At 37.7% G+C, this 18865-nt stretch overlaps 1 protein-coding gene across 7 annotated transcripts in view; it reads left to right on the forward strand.

The window, feature by feature from the left end:
• Positions 1 to 8899, forward strand: part of ighd (immunoglobulin heavy constant delta) — a 68361-nt gene extending 59462 nt beyond the window's left edge. For 2 of the 7 annotated variants that reach the window (XM_046415529.1, XM_046415528.1), the window contains exons 5-7: positions 5166 to 5176; positions 5269 to 5586; positions 7176 to 7895. In XM_046415529.1, the coding sequence (XP_046271485.1) occupies positions 5166 to 5176; positions 5269 to 5586; positions 7176 to 7636 (790 nt within the window). In that variant the 3' untranslated portion in view covers positions 7637 to 7895. The other 5 variants (XM_046415530.1, XM_046415527.1, XM_046415531.1 and 2 more) reach the window with 5 other exon arrangements.
• The last annotated feature ends 9966 nt before the right edge of the window (positions 8900 to 18865 follow it).

Below are 18865 nucleotides of genomic sequence, written 5' to 3' on the forward strand. Positions count from 1 at the left end.
TAAAAAAGAATTAAGCTGTATTCACAAGGAGAGCATAGATGATTACCTATTTTGGAAAACAAATGGCAGATGCTATCAGTAAACATTTTATTAATATGTTCAATATCAAACTTTTTTGACCTTTGAACCTTCTTGCCTCATAGCAAGAGGGTTCCAGGTGGAGTTTGCATGTTCTCCCTGTGCCTGCATGGGTATTCTCTGGGAACTCCGGCTTCCTCTCACAATACCAAAAACATGCACATTAGGTTAATTGGCTACTCTAAATTGCCCCTAGGTGTGAGTGTGAGAGTGTGTGGTTGTCTGTCTTTGTGTGTTGGCCCTGCGATTGACTGGCGACCAGTCCAGGGTGTACCCCGTCTCTCGCCCGTAGTCTGCTTTGATAGGCTCCAGCTCCCCCGCGACCCTGACGGACAAGCGGTATAGAAAATGGATGGATGGATGAAATTTTTTGGGGATGGGGCTGCTCTGTTATCTTTATTAGGTGGGCTGCAACCAAATGCTAGATGAATTTTCTAAAGAGTCCATTTGCCTGAATACAATTGCAGTTCTAATACAGTTTTAATTACCATCCCGGTTTGCTCTTTAATTTCATAGTGTGCAGATATTTTGCGTATAATTAGTGTTTGTTTTTTTCACTTGAAGCTGCTTCATTAGATTCTCCAAAAATGTAATCATATCATATCATGACATAAAACTTACAAGGAATTGATCTGTATGAAACACACACACACACACACTCTCTCTCTCTCGCTCTTCTTCATCTAAAACTGTTCAAAAGAAAATTTGATTGTATTATTGAACAAGGTCAAATACTGTATGGCATCTTATAGGAGTGGTAAGTTTTTGCTATGTGCTTGTGTCACTGTGGCTATGATAGCTGGAGTTCTGGCAGTCTTTCACACCACTAATATAATGATACATCATTTCATTTCATTTTCATTATTTAAAAATAACATTTTAAAATGAAGCAATGAATGAATATTGGTTGTAATTTTTAGCGTCAAAAAATCTTTTCTCATGGCCTGCCAATGGGTTGCCATCGACAAATAACTACTGGAATTTTGGTCAGATCAGCGTGCTTGCATGGACCCCCGTGCTGCAGGAACTTCAAGCTGCCAAGGGGGTCTGATAAAGCAGAAGTGTTTACCAACCACCAGCAAACACACTTAATATTATGCAACCCAGACCATAGGAAATGATATCTCAGGGGAAGTGGTTCATAAATAGTATGGTGGGAATTACTTTGTCAGGAGGAACATATTTGCCTTTCTTGATTAAACAGCACTTTTTAGGATTTGTATTAGAAGCAGACTGTAATATATCACTGTGACAGCTACTTTGACTACTGGGGGAAAGGAACTCAAGTTACAGTAACTTCTGGTAAGTCATCATAAAACAACTTTCAATATTTTTCTGGTTTATTTTTACATTTATGTTGGTTTAAACTGCATGTAAACTACAATCGCATCAGGTAAAAAGAGATTATTTTTTCTCCATTTTGAAAATGGAATAATTACAATGTTTAATTTAGTATATTTAGATCTCAGTGGCATCAGCAGCATCTTTAAGGTGCTTGTTTTAGTATGTTGGGTGTGTTGACCTGTTACACTGTGATGATGCTTTTGATTACTGGGGAAAAGGCACGATGGTGACAGTTACATCAGGTAAGCCAATCTTTCTTTTTTTTTTTCTACCGCATGCATTTTGATTTAAAACAGTTTTTGTATTTTTTAGTAAATCTTAGTTGTGACTTAGTTGGTTCTGGAATGCTGAACGTTAAATTTGTTCTAACCAGTAGACTCAAAATCATATTCGATTCCATCCTCTGAATCCTTATCTTCAAAATACAAGGAAAATGTGTCAGAGTGTAGATAGAACTGACCATGGAAGGTTTAGATATGTGGGAACAGGTTTTTGTACACAGAGGTTCATAATTTGTTGAACTGTGACTACGCTTTTGACTACTGGGGAAAAGGCACCACGGTCACGGTCACCTCAGGTATGTAGTTTTAATGTCTGTTTGGAGAATACATTTTCTGATGGCATCACTAAAATAGATTTTATTATTTTTATGCAGTCACAACTTTTGGCCAGTGATTAAACAACCAACAGTAAAATGTAGACTGACAAAAAAGTTGTGAAAATGTTAAACTCCTGGCTCTTGAGTTCAGTTGAAAAAGAATTCCATTAACAGGTGTATGTATTAGTTTAATTTTAACTGCTGCCAAAACAAAAGTCTATGCCATTAAATTATGGGATACTACAGAAATGGGTTTTTGTCGGAAGCTGAAATTGACTCTCTTAACTGTGACTACTGGGCTTTTGACTACTGGGGAAAAGGCACCACGGTCACGGTCACCTCAGGTATGTAATTTTAATATGTCTGATCAGAGAAAATGTCTGATGGCATTACTAAAATAGATTTTATTATTTCCATGCAGTCACAACTTTTGGCCAGTGATTAAACAGCCAACAGTATAACGTAGCCTGACAAAAAACAAAATGTGAAAAGCTTTAAACTCCTGGCTCTTGAGTTCAGTGGAAAAAGAATATTATCAACAGGTGTACATATTAGTGTAGTTTTAACTGCTGCCAGAACCAAAGGGTATGCCATTACATAATGGGGTACTGCAGAAATGAATTTTGTATGAAGCTTGAATTGACTCTCTTAACTGTGATGGCTGGGCTTTCGACTACTGGGGAAAAGGCACTATGGTAACAGTGTCATCAGGTAAGATTTGTACGATTTCAAATCTACACCAGCGTGTGTTTCGGACTGTAAAGTGTCATGTTGTTAGGGCTTCCATAACTTCTCAGCATGCCAAGTCTCACTTCAAAAGCAAAGTTTGTTAATACTGTTTGTACTTTAAAAATTCAAACAGTAGTATTCTCAGTAGGACTCGCTGGTGGATATTCATGACTAGTATATTTTGGGTCATTTAAATGGATTTTAAGAGCATAGGGGGATTAATTAAAGGTTGAGGTAGACTTCTTGCACTCGACAGTAGACTTTTCAAACTAACAGCTGAGTAGATTCAGCACTGTGCTACTACGGTGCTTTTGACTACTGGGGAAAGGGTACAACGGTAACTGTTTCATCAGGTAAGAATACCCTTTAACTTCATAAATCATTGCTGTATTTGACCAAAAGTAGGCTGATACGTTTTTTCTAAGAATAGGACTGCCATCAGCTCAGTTATATGGATGTTTACCAACTTTCAGTTTAAAAAATTCCTATTGACTTTTCTTAAAATTGCCCATTTAAAATAATTTCTAAGAATAACAAGAATACCAAAAATAATATTACTGAACGAGTTTTTATCCAATAAACAACATGTAAATAAATGAGATAAGGAAACAATATATGTATATGGAGGACACTTGAAATTTCCACATTCAGTTTCCACATTCAACAAAATGGTAAGGCTGCGGAGCTTTGCCTTTTTACACACTGATCAAAAAACTTACATTGACTTGGTGAAAAATGTCCTGTTGAATGTTATTTATATATTTGTATTTTATTTACACATTTATTTGTCCCTTTCTTAGCCACTCCACAACCACCAACCGTGTTTCCTCTGATGCAATGTGATGCTGCAACAGCAGACACGATCACTGTTGGCTGTCTTGCCACCGGCTTCATACCCTCCTCACTGACCTATGCATGGAGCAAAAATGGAGTAGCCTTGACAGACTTCATTCAGTACCCTCCAGTACTGGAAAACAACCTGTATACAGGAGTCAGTGAAATCCGAGTGAGGGCACAGGACTGGGACAATAAAGAGATTTTACAGTGTGCCGTGACACACACAGCAGGAAATAATGAGGTTAATATCACCAAACCAAGTAAGTCTTTTGAATAAGTCAAATAAGTTTTTAGATTTGAAATCTAGCAGGTTTACATGGTGGAACTGTGACCAACTGTGGTTTTATACTTGTACAACAGATTTAAAAGTTTTTTAAATTAAATATCTAAATACAAACAAACATGTAAAGCAGGTTTTTCAACTGATAACGATAACTGATAAATAATGTCATTTTTAATTAGCTGGTTATTGCTTGTAAATAGTCATAGTAAGTTTTCCTTGGAAATATTATTAGAAACAGACCTGCCATTTCAAAAAGAGATAAACAAAAAGGAGAGCACAAAAAATAACATGATAAATATTTCAAAGTTTTCAATTAATTAATTTTAATTAAATTTCAAAATTAGCAGGCACAGCTGGCAATCTAAACAGTGTGATGGAATAAATCTTATGTATATTTGCTGGTGACTACATCTTGTTTCTTCTTTGATAATATACTCTAGTTCTCTGCACATGTCTAAGAACAGATTTTTGCAATGTGTTTTGCTTCTTTCCATCTATATGTATAATCCTAATTTTACAGACAGATGGAAACTGTATGTTGATAATTAACACCCACGCAATGAAAAAAATCTGCTTACTTGCTCAAGCAGTCAATGTATATGCAGAAGTGAGGATTAAAGCCCTGCTGCTCAAATATGCAATTGTAATATGACAAACTTTTCACACTATTTCTGGTTTTTCTTTTGACTCTTTCTGCACACGTAGAAAGTCAAGAGTCAAGTCACAAGCTACACTTGGTGTTTTAATGAATGTAATCATTATATGCACATGTGTGCAAGTTGAATAGTGTGAATTTGTATTTATATCGTCATATTGTAAGTCTACAGTCAGTATTAACTGCAGCACATCACTCTGCTCCTGCATATATTTGTATGGAGGTGCAGAATGATGTGCTACAATATATATATATATACAGAATATATACATGCTTCTGAACGTATATATTTGTCTGTGTGTTTGTTTTTCAGCTCTGTTTTATCAATCACCAACTCTTAAAGTGTTGGCCTCCTCTGATGAGGAAAACGAAGCCTCCTTCTCCTGCTTTGCCAACGATTTTTCACCAAACACTTTTGAGTTCAAATGGCTGAAAAATGACAAGGACATCGGCAATAAAAAATATGAGGGCACAACACTCTCTACAAAAAGAAAGTATGAGAATGGAACTGTAGTGTACAGTGCAGCAAGCCTTCTCGTAGTGCCGTCCAGTGAGTGGACTTCAGGAACAACATTTACATGTCAGTTTAAGGGGAAAGGTGAAACTGGTGCAACATTAATGAATTCTTCTGTGATTCCAAGTAAACCTCCATGTGAGTAATTGTTTTTTCTTAAAATATAGTGCAAAACTGAATTTCAATTCTCATAGTTTTTCAGGCATTGCTATTAAATAATTATCTTGCAGGTGGCGGATGTAAAACAGCTGATGTGGACATAACAATCTTAGGACCAAGAATGGAGGATATCTTTAAGGATAGCCTTGGACAGATAGTGTGTCAGGTCAATGTAAGCAAGCCATCTGTCAGTAGGATTTGGTGGGAGAACGAGTTTGGAAAAGAACTGGTTAGTTCCCCACAGGACGCCATTAAAATAACTACAGGCGTATTCAACCTTTCACTTGAGATCACGTATGAAGAATGGAGCCAGGGGGTAAAGCGCTACTGCTTTGTTGAACACACAGAGTGGGTGGAGCCAACAAAGAGACCCTTTGAAAGGAATGCTGGTAAGAAAACTATTCTGCAGATGTGCACTAAAAGTCTGTGTTTAATTTCTCTTGTCACTCATGCATTATGAGTGTTACTGCTTGGTGCATTTTGTTCAGTAACGCTGTGACAGGAGGCCTAATTATTCTCTCATGCTTGCAGGAGAACAGACTCTGCGTCCTTCAGTGTTTATGCTGCCGCCAGTACAGAATTCTAGAAAAGAAATGGTGACCCTGACCTGCTATGTGAAAGACTTTTTCCCTCAGGATGTTCTTGTGACTTGGCTTGTTGATGATGAGGAAGCAGGCCCAGATTACCACTTCCATACCACAAATCCTGTAGGACACCATGGATCATATTCTGCTTATGCCCAGTTATCACTCAGCCTCGACCAGTGGCAAAATGATGACGTGGTGTATAGCTGTGTAGTTCACCATGAGTCAGTGGCTAACAGAACTAAAGCTATTGTCAGGTCCGTCGGGTACAAAACATTTGAAAAAACCAACCTGGTCAACCTCAACATGAACGTCCCTGAATCGTGCAAGGCCCAGTAGATGTTGTTCTGTGTCGCTGTGTCTTCTGCTGTTTGTTGTTTGATGTTTGTTGCTTGTGATATGACATTGTGTTTGTCTTTTTAATGCAGATTCAAAATCAAAATAAAAAAAAAGCACTTTGCAACTCTGTTGATGTACGTCGCATGCAGTTCATGTCTTTATTCAACCAAAGTTTTGAGCTATGTGTTCATTGAAAGAAAGAAAGTCATATTTCTTTCTTTGTAAGTCTACTGTCACAGTGCTGTCCTAATACAACACAAATTACGTGTAGCATGTTTGAGTTTTAAAGTCCAGTGACATTATTAGCAACTTTGAACATTATATTGTTAGAATAACTCCATCCCCAGCACCCAAACTTCAAAAAACAAAGTAATTTGTTTTTATTTGTACATAGTACATTTACTCTGTTTGTGTGACTTGTCTTTGTAAATGTGTGTTTCCTCTACTGGGTCTTGCACCCCCAACACAAGACACATGACTGTTTCTGGTCTAACTCCAGTTGTGTGGTCTCTCAGTCTCTCAGCATATATTCAAATGAATATATGCGGATCACAAGCCAAGTCACAGATTCCATACCAACAATGAGGTCTTTCAATAGCAATTCATGGTCATTATAGGAGAAATGTATTATTTATCAGCCTATTGTGGTGGGCAGTCGTGGATCAGCAGTTAGGGTATCGGACCCGTAACCGGTGGGTCGCTGGTTTGATTCCCCGTACCGGTGTCCATGGCTGAGGTACCCTTGAGCAAGGTACCTAACCCCCACTGCTCCCCGGGCGCTGCACGCGGTTGCCCACTGCCCCGGGTTTGTTGTGTGTGTGCACGTCACTTGGGTGGGTTAAATGCAGAGCACGAATTTCGAGTTCCCTCCAATGACGAAATATGTCACTTTCTTCTTATTAGCCTTATGATACACCCATAACAATGATAAGTAACAAGACATAATATATCAAGTATAGGTTTTATTTTTAATTTATTAATTTATTTTATTCCTTAATTGGACTGATTAACAGGCAAACTGGTTGATTTTCAAATATTTTGTGTTTGTATTTCAGTGACTTTTGTGTCACCAACTCTTGAAGTATTGGCCTCCTCGGATGAGAAAAATAAGGCCTCCTTGTCCTGCTTTGCCAAAGATTTTTCACCAAACTGTTTTGCGATCAAGTGGCTGAAAAATGGCAAGGACATTACCAACAAAATATATGAGATTGAAACTTTCAAGAAAAGAGAGAATGAGACTGGAACTGTACTGTACAGTGCAGCAAGTTTTCTGACGGTGCACTCGGATGAGTGGAGTCCCGGCACTACGTTTACATGTCAGTTTGAGGGAAAAGATGAAAAAAATTATACAATCCTGACTTCATCTGTGACTTACAAAGAGACTGTCTCTGTCTGTTTATCTGTCACTCTCCTAATACATAAGTTAATTTTTGGGACAAATATGTCCTCCAAGTTTGAAACAATAGCTCATGAATATAATGAGCCAATTCTTTTGATGACCACTCTGTTAAAGTAAATATAGTCAGTAAATACAGACCGCTCCATTAAAGTAAATATAGTAAATCAATCAGTGTGTCATATGTAGAGGATTTTGCATGCTATAGATGTTGTATCAAATCATTTCCAACTGTACACTATATCCAGAGCTCCTGATTGAACCTAACTATAAGTGGGACAGTACCATGGAGGCAGAAGAAGATAACATGGGAGACACAGCTATCACCTTCATCCTTCTCTTCCTCATCACTCTGCTGTTCACCATTGGAACGACTGCTTTCAAGGTAAAGTTGTGCACAGATTTGTATTTAATTCAACCAGACAAGTGAGTAAACACTTTTATGTATTCAAACTACAAAGATGCAAGAGCAAAAAGGCACCCACTCCTCCTAACCTGAGGTGTAAAATGACAATAGGTTCAATAAAGCTTAGGGACAATTATTAAAAATTAATGTTTGATCATAATTTGTTACTCTTTTGAAGATCTTATTAACCACACTGGAACAAAAACTATCTTTATCCATTATGCCACTATGTTTTTACATTTTTTTTTTTGATAGCTTATACTTCTAAGTTATTGCAACAGAAGCTTAGGTATCAGTGATGATCAACAGCAAAGTTTGTGCAGTTTCATACTTTGAAACATGATAAACATACAGTTAAAAATTACCTTTGTAAAGTATAGCCATTGTTAAATGTTAAGCTTTTTGAACACAACAATGATTATTTTAAATTAAGCCTTTATTGTATATTCAGTATCATCCCAAATTCCTTTTTCTGAAGCTAATTAAGATAAATTATTTTTACATTATGACAGCAAACAAAAGCAGAAGCCAGTTGTAACACTTTCACTGTGCAGTATATGTTTATTTTACAATCATCAGATGATTACATGTATGATGTTAATTCTCACTTGACAATAATAAAGCTGATCTCACCTGTAAGAGTGAGATCAGCTCATAACACCATTGAAATCCAAAACAAATATCTAAGTTCAACTTTTACTTAAACCATGAAGCGCATCCTTACACAGAGATCAGGTCAGCATTCAGGCTTCATGTGTGTATTATGATATGTATTATACAGCAATGTTGTAACTTGTAACTTTTGCAATATAACCACACATGTAAGTGGTGAGAAATAGCATTTGATCACTGTACTGCAGTATTACTAATTCTTTTATTTTTATTCTTTTTCTGTCTTTTCAGATTAAATGAAACAAGATGAACTGTCTGTAAAAAGTTTTTTTCTCACATTTTTTCTTAAAAATTCATTGCATCATGTAATTAATCCCAATTGTCTTTGTGCGCCTTTTTTCAATTTAATTACAAGATCTTTGTATCTTTGTGAAAATAAATGTTTCAGTGAAGATAATCTTCAAACTTATTTCCTTCTGTGATTTTGAAATGTTCATACAGCATACATTGTCACATATAAAAATTTCAGGACATAATATTCATGATAACGTTTCTTTTTTTTTTTCATTATGTATGTTGTGCAAAGGGGTGGCACGGTGGTGCAGTGGTTAGCACTGTTGCCTCATAACAAGAGGGTTCCAGGTTCAAATCCCGGTCTGGGCCCTTCTGTGTGGAGTTTGCATGTTCTCCCTGTGCCTGCTTGGGTTTTCTCCAGGTACTCTGGCTTCCTACCACAATCCCTAAGACATGCACATTAGGTTAACTGGCTACTCTATATTGTCCATTGGTGTGAGTGTGTGTGGTTGTCTGTCTGTCTTTGACTGGTCGCCAGTCAATCGCAGGGTCTCTCGTCCGTAGTCAGCTGGGATAGGCTCCAGCCCCCCGCGACCTTGACGGGTAAGCGGTATAGAAAATGGATGGATGGATATTGTGTAAAATGCTATTATGTTCAGGACCTCCAGAGCACCTGGAATCAACAGCCCATGTTTAACTCAATATGTAAATTCAGAGATTTTACAGTTGGTTAGCCCTTGAGTCTATTATAAACCGAGAACTAAAACTAAAACCTTCAGCAAAGTCATGAGAAACCATGTAAAGTCCATGTGCAAAACATATGTAAACTGATATGAAACATTTAAATGTGCACTTTGTTTCCCTGACTGCCATAACCACATCTCACACCTGCAGTTTGTGATGCTCCGTTGCTCTTTGCATTGTTTCAGTTCTGCATTTTGGTACTTTTTCTGGACCTTGGTGTTACTCAATGCTTCCGCTTGCTGCTAGCTCTGATCACTCTGCCCTGTCAAGCTTCAACGTCTGTGCAACAGACTTCCAGCCCTTCCACCTCATTCCACCAGACACTGTAAATGTATAACTGTGCCATGTAGCCTAAATATAAAACATTACACTTGGAACTGAGACAACACAGTTGGTTACCTGACCAACCTTTAAAGGTATGTATAACTGAAGAGATGAAATCAGCTCATTACTGAAACATGTTCACACCAAAGGTTTACTATAAGCAAAATAAGTAAAATCAAAATAATCTCTGTTCTGTCTCAGGACAGCATACTGTGTCTCCAAACATCACATTACATCCTGTCTGGGAAGGAGAATTTGGAGCCTCACCAGTAAAACTCATCTGCACTCTCAGTGGCTTCAAAATACTGGAATAAAGATACAACTTTCAAATGCAAAGTCAATCAAGGTTTTTCCAGCTCCTTTGAGTCAAACTCCACTGGCAATATTTTCGGTGAGAAGAGTTACTCTTCATTCCTTGAATTCTTTTAAGTTTCAAGTTGTATATTACTCTGGAATTGACTGTTTTACTGATGCACTGATTCATGTCTCATCTTTCAAGTGTTTGATTTGTCTTTGAACAAAAACAGCAATAATAATATTCTTCATGATGTCTGTGCTGGTTGAGCCTCAGTGATCAGACTCAAGTAGCCAAAGTTCACCTTATTTACTTTTGTTTTCTTTTTGTGTTCCTAAAGATGTGTATCCACCAACAGCCGGGATAATGCAACCAACTGCCTCTGAGCTGTCTACGTCAGACATCCTCACGCTGCTTTGCCTAGTTTCTGGATTTTTCCCATCCAGCCTCATAGTTTACTGGGAAGAAAATGGCCAGAGACTCCCCTCAAGTCGTCAAAACTGCCCGCAAGTAAAACTAGTATTACTTTGCAAGAACGCTGTGATGTTTCATCATTGTCTAATATATACATTCGTGATCATTTCCTATACCTGACGGAGTCTGCATTTGATGGTTTTTCCTCTTTATCATACCACACCAACAGGTGTGACTTGTCACATATATGCACATACTTTTGAAGCATGATAAACTTCGCATGATTGCCATTTGTCTTTGAAACCAATAGAGGGTGGTCAAAGACTGACCAAATTTGAGTCTTGGACCGATCATGGAAAATAATGCGCAATAAAATTAATGTTAAAGGGCTGGAGAATACCAAGTTATCCTGTGCAGCCTCTGGATTTGCTTTGCATTATGATTTATCATTTAGAAATGTAACTGCAATGTGTATATACCCATCAATTTATTGCAATATAACTACACATGAAAGTGTTGAGAAATAGCCTTTTGTGCAGTATTACGTTTTATTTTTTGTGCCTTTTCTGTCTTTATATTAAATGAAACAATATGAACATTCTGTAAAAAAAGTATTTTTGTTACATTTTTTCTTAAAAACTCATTGCATCATGTAAATAATCACAATTGTCTTTTTGTCCTTTAATTGCAAGATCTTTGAGCCTAATTGAAAATAAATGTTTTAATAAATACAACTTTTTTTCTCTTACATTGAAAGTGTTCGTACAGCATACAGCTTCACCTCTAAAAAATTCAACATATCATATTCATGAATACCATTCATTTTTTAAACACATGATAATTACGTTTAATTACATATTCTGTAAAATGCTATTATGTTCAGGACCTCCACAGCACCTGTAATCAACAGCCCATGTTCAACTCAATATGTAAATTCAGAGTCGGTTAGCCCTTGAGTCTATTATAAACCGAGAACTAAAACTAAAACCTTCAGCAAAGTCATGAGAAACCATGTAAAGTCCATGTGCAAAACATATGTAAACTGATATGAAACATTTAAATGTGCACCCTGTTTCTCTGACTTCCATAACCACATCTCACACCTGCAGTTTGTGATGCTCTGTTGCTCTTTGCATTGTTTCAGTTCTGCATTTTGGTACTTTTTCTGGACCTTGGTGTTACTCAATGCTTGCACTTGCTGCCCAGTCTGATCACTTTGCCCTGTCATGCTTCAACATCTGTGCAACAGACCTTCCAGCTCAATCTGATCCCACCAGACACTGTAAAAGTACAACTCTGCCATCTGGCCTAAATTCAAAGACATTACACTTGAGTCAACACAGTTGGTTACCTGACCAAACTTTGAAGGTATGAAGAGATGAAATCAGCTCATATCTTAAACATGTTCACATCCAAGGTTTATATTGATGCAAGTAAAAACAGGTAATATGCATAGCGACTATCTCACCTGATTATGACAATTGCTGATATACCAAGAATGTTTTAAGATTAACAAATCCATTTCTAGGTAAAAATGTTTTTTTTTTTTTCTGCAGTTAAACAGAAGCCCATACAGTCATGTTGAGATTCCCAGCTTCAAGACAGTAATGATGGCAACATCTGAGGTGAAGGTGGTTTGTCTGTATTATGTGCATTATGTGTATCCTTTGTATGTGATGCCAAGGTGACTGGCTGATGAATGTGAAACTTCCATCCAGTGACAAATTGAACAAGGCCTCAAAGACAACTCATTTAGTAAGCACTGTGATGGCTACCTTGAGTCAGTGGGAACAGCTGAAGTTTATAAAATGTGAGGCTAAACAATGATTCCTCTCGTTGAGTTGACCATGAATGTTTCAAATAACTGGATTAGGCCAAATAAAAATCTGGTGTATTTTGAAAGTGAATTACCTAAGAGAATACTTTCTGCTCTCGATGCAAATTTCCACCGCAAAGTGAATAAAGACTTCTGACTTCTGACCATGATGAATGTAATGTACAAATCTTCTAAAATCAAAATGTGTTGGTAAAATTTTGGTGAGAGGAGTGGCTTTGATGAAGCCACATTGGAGAAAGACACTCCTCCAGAACACAAGAACCCCCAGTAGGAGGACACATAGAAGGGTTTGGTCTCAAAAGCTGGTTTCTGTTTGTAGTCCATTTGCAATAGTATTTGCAAATCATGTTTGAGCTGGCTGTGTTTGCATGCATTGACAGAGTCCTTGTGAAGAACACAGGAAGTAAAACAAACTGGGCAAAATGCAATCTCTGGACACATCTGCTACTGTCTGATGGCGATTTAGCTTAAATTAGTTTACATTATATTTAACAGCATTCATATGCAGATGTATTTAGAGACATCTCTCGATTCCAACTCCACTCTCACATCTCAAGTTGCTAATCAAACTGTAAGCAATGACCAACTCGTGGAAGAGGTAGTCTTGGCCTGGATATCTTTATTTTGGATATTTGCTAGCTGCTTTTTCTAGAGGCTAAATGATAGCCAGTGACTACCAAGACTGGGCTGTTGGTAGTACCCACAGTGGTCAAGCTAGCATTTCAGTGCTGGAGTTGTATTTTAGCTACAATTTTGTTCCTTCTGCATTTATATGGAATTTTAACAGAAGAAAAAAGTAAAGTAAGAAAAAAACTCAACATATTTTACACTATTTATACACTAACTTTAAAACCACAGCAAAAAATGTCATCAAGTTTGTAATTTTGAAGTAGAGCTTTTAGTATCTGGACACAGTATTTAATGAAAAAAGATTTATTTACTTGTTACTTGCCAAATTTAGACAGCCACAGCTGGTTAGCTCAGTGCATCAGATAAATATGGAAATATTTAAGTATCAGATCAGACTTGACTGACTAAGATTTCAACACGAATGTAATGAATAAATAAAAATAATATCACTGGACTCATTCCTCCATTCAGATTATACAGATTCAGATATACAAAATGTATTGAACAAGGCTGTCGTGATTTGCTTAATTGATTAGAATAAAATATTTATTTAATTTATATTTATTCAGGATATGCTCAATACCATAGTATACCATGTCACAACGCTCACACTCTTGTTACCCAGATTGTCCACAAGAGTGAGACAAAGCTCCACATTTGACAGTGGTGATTTGCTCCCTCTTCTGAGAAACACCAGTTGAGTAGGTATGTAGTATGCTGACAGGTCTGAACTGGATTCAGTAAATGGTATGATACAGAGGTACATTCACATGAAAACAGAACTTCACCTTTCCATGCATACACACACACACACATACACAGAGTCACTGTAAATGTGTGCAGACTGTTTTCGAGTTAGAGCTGCCTGTCTGTGTCTGTATTTGTATACCTTGTGGGTTTTAAGGAATCCACATCTGGGAGGGATGACACATAGCACATCCAGGCTTACTATTGGATACCTCTGGAGGGATCTGGCACTGTGTTTGCCCTGATTGGCTGTGGAGCGCATGGCAGCCAGCCCAAATCTGTGACGCTGTTGCTGGGATGGAGCTGCAGCATGCTCCTGCCAGTCTTAAGTGCCAAGGGACCGGTAACAGGGAAGCAGGGCACCATGCCCAGCAGGCTGCTTGAGAGCGTCTCACTGTCTAACACCTCCATACACTCCCGTATTCTTATGCCGAGCTCCGCCCTTCTTCTGGGTCTTTGCTTGACCCTTTGAGTGTGTTAAAACAGGGATAAGTAGCAACCCAACATCCTCACACATGTAAGATGACTATACTCCCTTTGCAACTACTGCTGAGGCACCACTGAGCAAAGTACTCAACCACAAACTGCCCAGCGGCCAGCTGCAGAAGTTTGTCGTTGCACTCAGCAGCTCCAAATTTTACACATGTTGCACTGAATGCAGTGCTGAAAGATCCATACATGCTCAGTCAGTTTTACCTGAGAAAGAAAGATTTCCTTTTAGACCAAATAAGTTTTGTTTTTACAAAAAAGAAAGAAGGGAAGAAAATCAAAATAGAGGGCAGTAAATAGATGGTCATGGTCATTCTAATGATCATTAAAGTGTCACCTTTCTTTTCACTGTCATGATCAGCATTGTTTTCATTGCATGCACACACAAGCTCATACATAGCTACTGGATGCCTTAAATTTCCTTTAATGTGGGGATCAATAAAGTATCTATCTATCTATCTATTTATCTATAAATTCAAGAGTTTTTTAAAATATTTTGAAAAACATGATCTGACCTACTTTACAAACACTTGCTGAAATACATTCAAATTAATTTACAAAATTAAAATAAAGAGGAATTCAATAGCAGAAACCTCATCACCCCACTTCAAGCTGAAGCATCTTGATGAAGCACTTTCTTTGTCCTTCTTTCTGTTACAATTGCTTCAAAAGAGCAAATGAAGTGCTGTAGGCTTTAATCAAGACACGTCAAGTTTTAAAGCACCGTAGTTACAAGAAACAACCATCCATAGTGAAGTGCAACCAAAATAATCACAATACGCCATTATGAGAATACTTACTGAGATACACAATGACACTGATGTTCTGTTTATGCTGAAGACTGGTGACTTTATAGAGTGGGATGTCAATGCTTATTCATCTATTGGCTGTTGCTGCTTACCCTTAACAGGGTCGCAGGGGGCCTGGAGCCTATCTCAGTGGACCCTGGGGGAGAAAAGGGGGACACCCTGGAAAAGGGTTGCCATGTCACGGGAGCGGGGGCAAGAGACAAACACCTATTTACACTCACATTCAGCTATTTTCAGTCACCAGTTAACTTAACCTGTATGTCTTTGCACTGTGGGGTGAAGCCAGAGGGGCATCCAGGCAGACATGAAGAGAACATGCAAACTCTCTACAAAAACACTTTCTGGCATATTCTTATATGTGTTCACGTGACTTGCACTTTGTGGTAAGAGCATCACTTACATGGAAAAAGTGATTCAAAGCTTGAACAAATGTCACACACACTATTTTCACCGTCTGTATATATAGGGCTATACAATGCACTGAAATACTTAAACTATGATCATGATTACAATCATAAATAAGAACATATGTTTTGTGCTACTCCGCCACACATGCAAATAGACTTTTTCAATCAGTAAACCACGACACAAAACTACGCTGTGGTGTGTGTGTTTTATTTATCAACACTTCCAGCAGATGGCAACATTCTCCTAATCATGTTGACCCAGAACTTACTGTCACCAGTCGGTCTTTCTCATATTTTGACAAGTTAACAGAAAAGACCCAGTGACCCCAAATGAATACCAAAAACTTAAACTACCCTATTTATCTATGAATTCAAGATTTTTTTTTATATTTTGAAAAACATGATCTGACCTACTCTGCACAGGACCCACCACTTCACAGCGAATTTTAGTATGAGAAATGGGAGTAGATACATCTTCAACTATGTCATATTATACTATTTTCCCCAGTCTTCAGAAATAACATATAATACATCTGAAACAGTGATGTATATCCAGGAAACATCTCAGAGCATCACTCAGCAGCAGTCCAAATGAGAGGTGAACTGGGTGTTCTCTTTCTTTTCTATGTCTAACAGTAAAATGACATTTCATTATGTGTTTGGTTTTATTTTTATATTTCTCACATTCACCTTCATTCAAATCACAAGGACATCGATGGAGACCTTCCTGTTGGTTTAGTAGGGACATGGGAACTTAAAGTTTATTCATTCAGGACTAAGAAGGACTATCTTTCTAAACTGTAATGGATGTAACTCCAATCTGTGTCTACCTATGCAACTAAAGAAAACAGCATGAGCTTCCTTTCTTGAAACATATAACACTGAAGCAACAGCTTAATTATAACATTTGTTAAAAGATTATCTTGAGGATAACCACTGTTATTACTGGAAGGGGGGGTCAACCAAACATGTAATTGAATTGATGAAAAAGAAAAAACAACTGAGTTGTGATATCATTTTGTCTCAGTTTAACTATTTATTTATTTATTTAATTCTTTATGGTACTATTTATTTGAGTGGCTCTGAAATGTATATTAATACATGGTGGCTGATTTTTTTGAAAAGAACAGTGCTGTTGTGTTTAGTGACACTTGTAACAAGTCAACAATATCCATTCACCCCTCCAGATGCAGGCACTTTTGACCTTAAATCATTTGTCACTCTTGATTGAAGAGATATTTTCCGTATAACTTTTTCTAGGATCTGAAAAACAGCTGGCTCCATCAATGATGACTTAAATGCTACAGAGTGAAGGTAAATAGTACTTATGTTGAATGTGCAGAGATTTGCTGTCGAAATTCTTTTTGCATTGGTCTTATTTACGTTCTCTGTGAATTCATCCATCCATTCATTTTATATACCGTTTATCCGTCAGGGTCGTGGGGGAGCTGGAGCCTATCCCAGCTGACTACGGGCGAGAGGCGGGGTACACCCTGGACTGGTCGCCAGTTAATCACAGAGCCAACACACAAAGACAGACAACCACACACTCTCACCTAGGGGCAACGTAGAAGAGCCCAATTAACCTGATGTGCATGTTTTTGGTATTGTGGGCGGAAGCCGGAGTACACAGAGAAAACCCACGCAGGCACAGGGAGAACATGCAAACTCCACATAGAAGGACCCAGACCGGGGTTCGAACCTGGAACCCTCTTGCTATGAGGCGACAGTGAGAGTCGAGAAGTCTTGAAAAAACAGAGGTAAAATACTTTATAATAAGGACTGTTTTGTTGGTTAATGTTGCACAGAAAAATCAGAAAGTGTAATACTGCACCATATTGTCAATTAAATCGTCATGAATTACTCTTTCAGTTATGTTCTGATAACATCTTCAACATACTTGTTCAAATTCATGAATTAAATTGAACCATATGGTATGTAAATAACATGTAACTGATATTTTAGGGTTAATTTTCTTTTTAAAATCCCAGAAACAATCTAGTGATCACACTTGTATTACCAAAATATGTAGTTTATTGTGAATTTGGTCTATCTCGCATTAGCACAGAACATTATCAGTCAGTGAAATGCATAACAAAAATGCACAATAGAACAGTAACAGTTTCCAGTGGAAAATGTGGCATGGTATTTCCCATGACAACAAACAAGGTTTGGTTTCTGTTTCCTTCTGTTCCAAGAAAGTCAGAAGTTATTGTTTCCTAAATATTCACAGCCATCGGCTGTCATGTGATGCAATGAAAAGTCAATTATTAAATGAAATAATTCTCACAGATAATTTTCTGTGACTCTGTGTAGTGTTGCCATAATGAAATGTTGAATATCTATTGCGTCTCCACATTCACATGAATACATGCATGCAAGCATGCACACATTAATGCATATCCTTACTCATGTAAACCACTACTACAAGGATCAGTACCTACAGTACATACTTAGTCTCTGAAACAGATCTGTGCAATAATTAATCTATCCACTAATCATAATTTGAGGGACTCTAGTGTGAATAGTCTTTTTCATTTCTGTACTGTGTACAGCTGCAGGTGCATATTACCTGTGTATTTATTTTCTCTGAATGCACACTTATTCTTATTGAATGCAGGTACTTGTTTCCTGTGTATTTATTCTTTTTGAATGCACATCCTTCCCTTATCCTTGCATGCTTTGCACCCTCTATATCCTGTTTGCTGCTGTGATACTGTAATTTCCCAGTTATGGGACTAATAAAGGATTATCCTATCTTATCCTATCTTATATGCATGTAAATGCAACATATTGTTGAAGAGCCTGGTGATGATAGAGCCCAGCGGTTCTCAAACTCAAGAACTCCAGGACTGCCAAAACAGACACGATTGTTGTCCCAGGGTCATCGATCTGATAAAAAGTTTGCTTTGCGTGTTTTATTACAGAAATGAAAACACATAACCAAAATAGTTAGACATTCGTTCACTTTGTTACTGATGGATGGAATTATAGTAAAGACAAATTCCCCTTTTTGCAGGCGACCACCCACAGGTCGAGCCTGTAGCCATACACCGTGCCCATGTGGGTTTGGGCCCAAACATGCTTTGCTTAGTATCAGCTGTGTGTGAGTTGAAACACAGGTTTCTGTGTACGCATGACAGCTATCATAGCATCCTGCATGTTTGCACATAAGGTTTTACTTGTTTACAGCCAACAAGAGCGCGGCTTTATCCCTACTTTATATGCACTCGCCGAGTTCACTCAAGTTAAATAAGTACACACGGCCTACTTTTCCCAATTCTATTACTCTCATACAGAGAGAGGAAGAGAGAGAGAGAGAGAGAGAGAGAGAGAGAGAG

The sequence above is a fragment of the Scatophagus argus genome, chromosome 16 (genome assembly GCF_020382885.2).
Source record: "Scatophagus argus isolate fScaArg1 chromosome 16, fScaArg1.pri, whole genome shotgun sequence".
NCBI classification, from domain to species: Eukaryota; Metazoa; Chordata; class Actinopteri; family Scatophagidae; genus Scatophagus; species Scatophagus argus.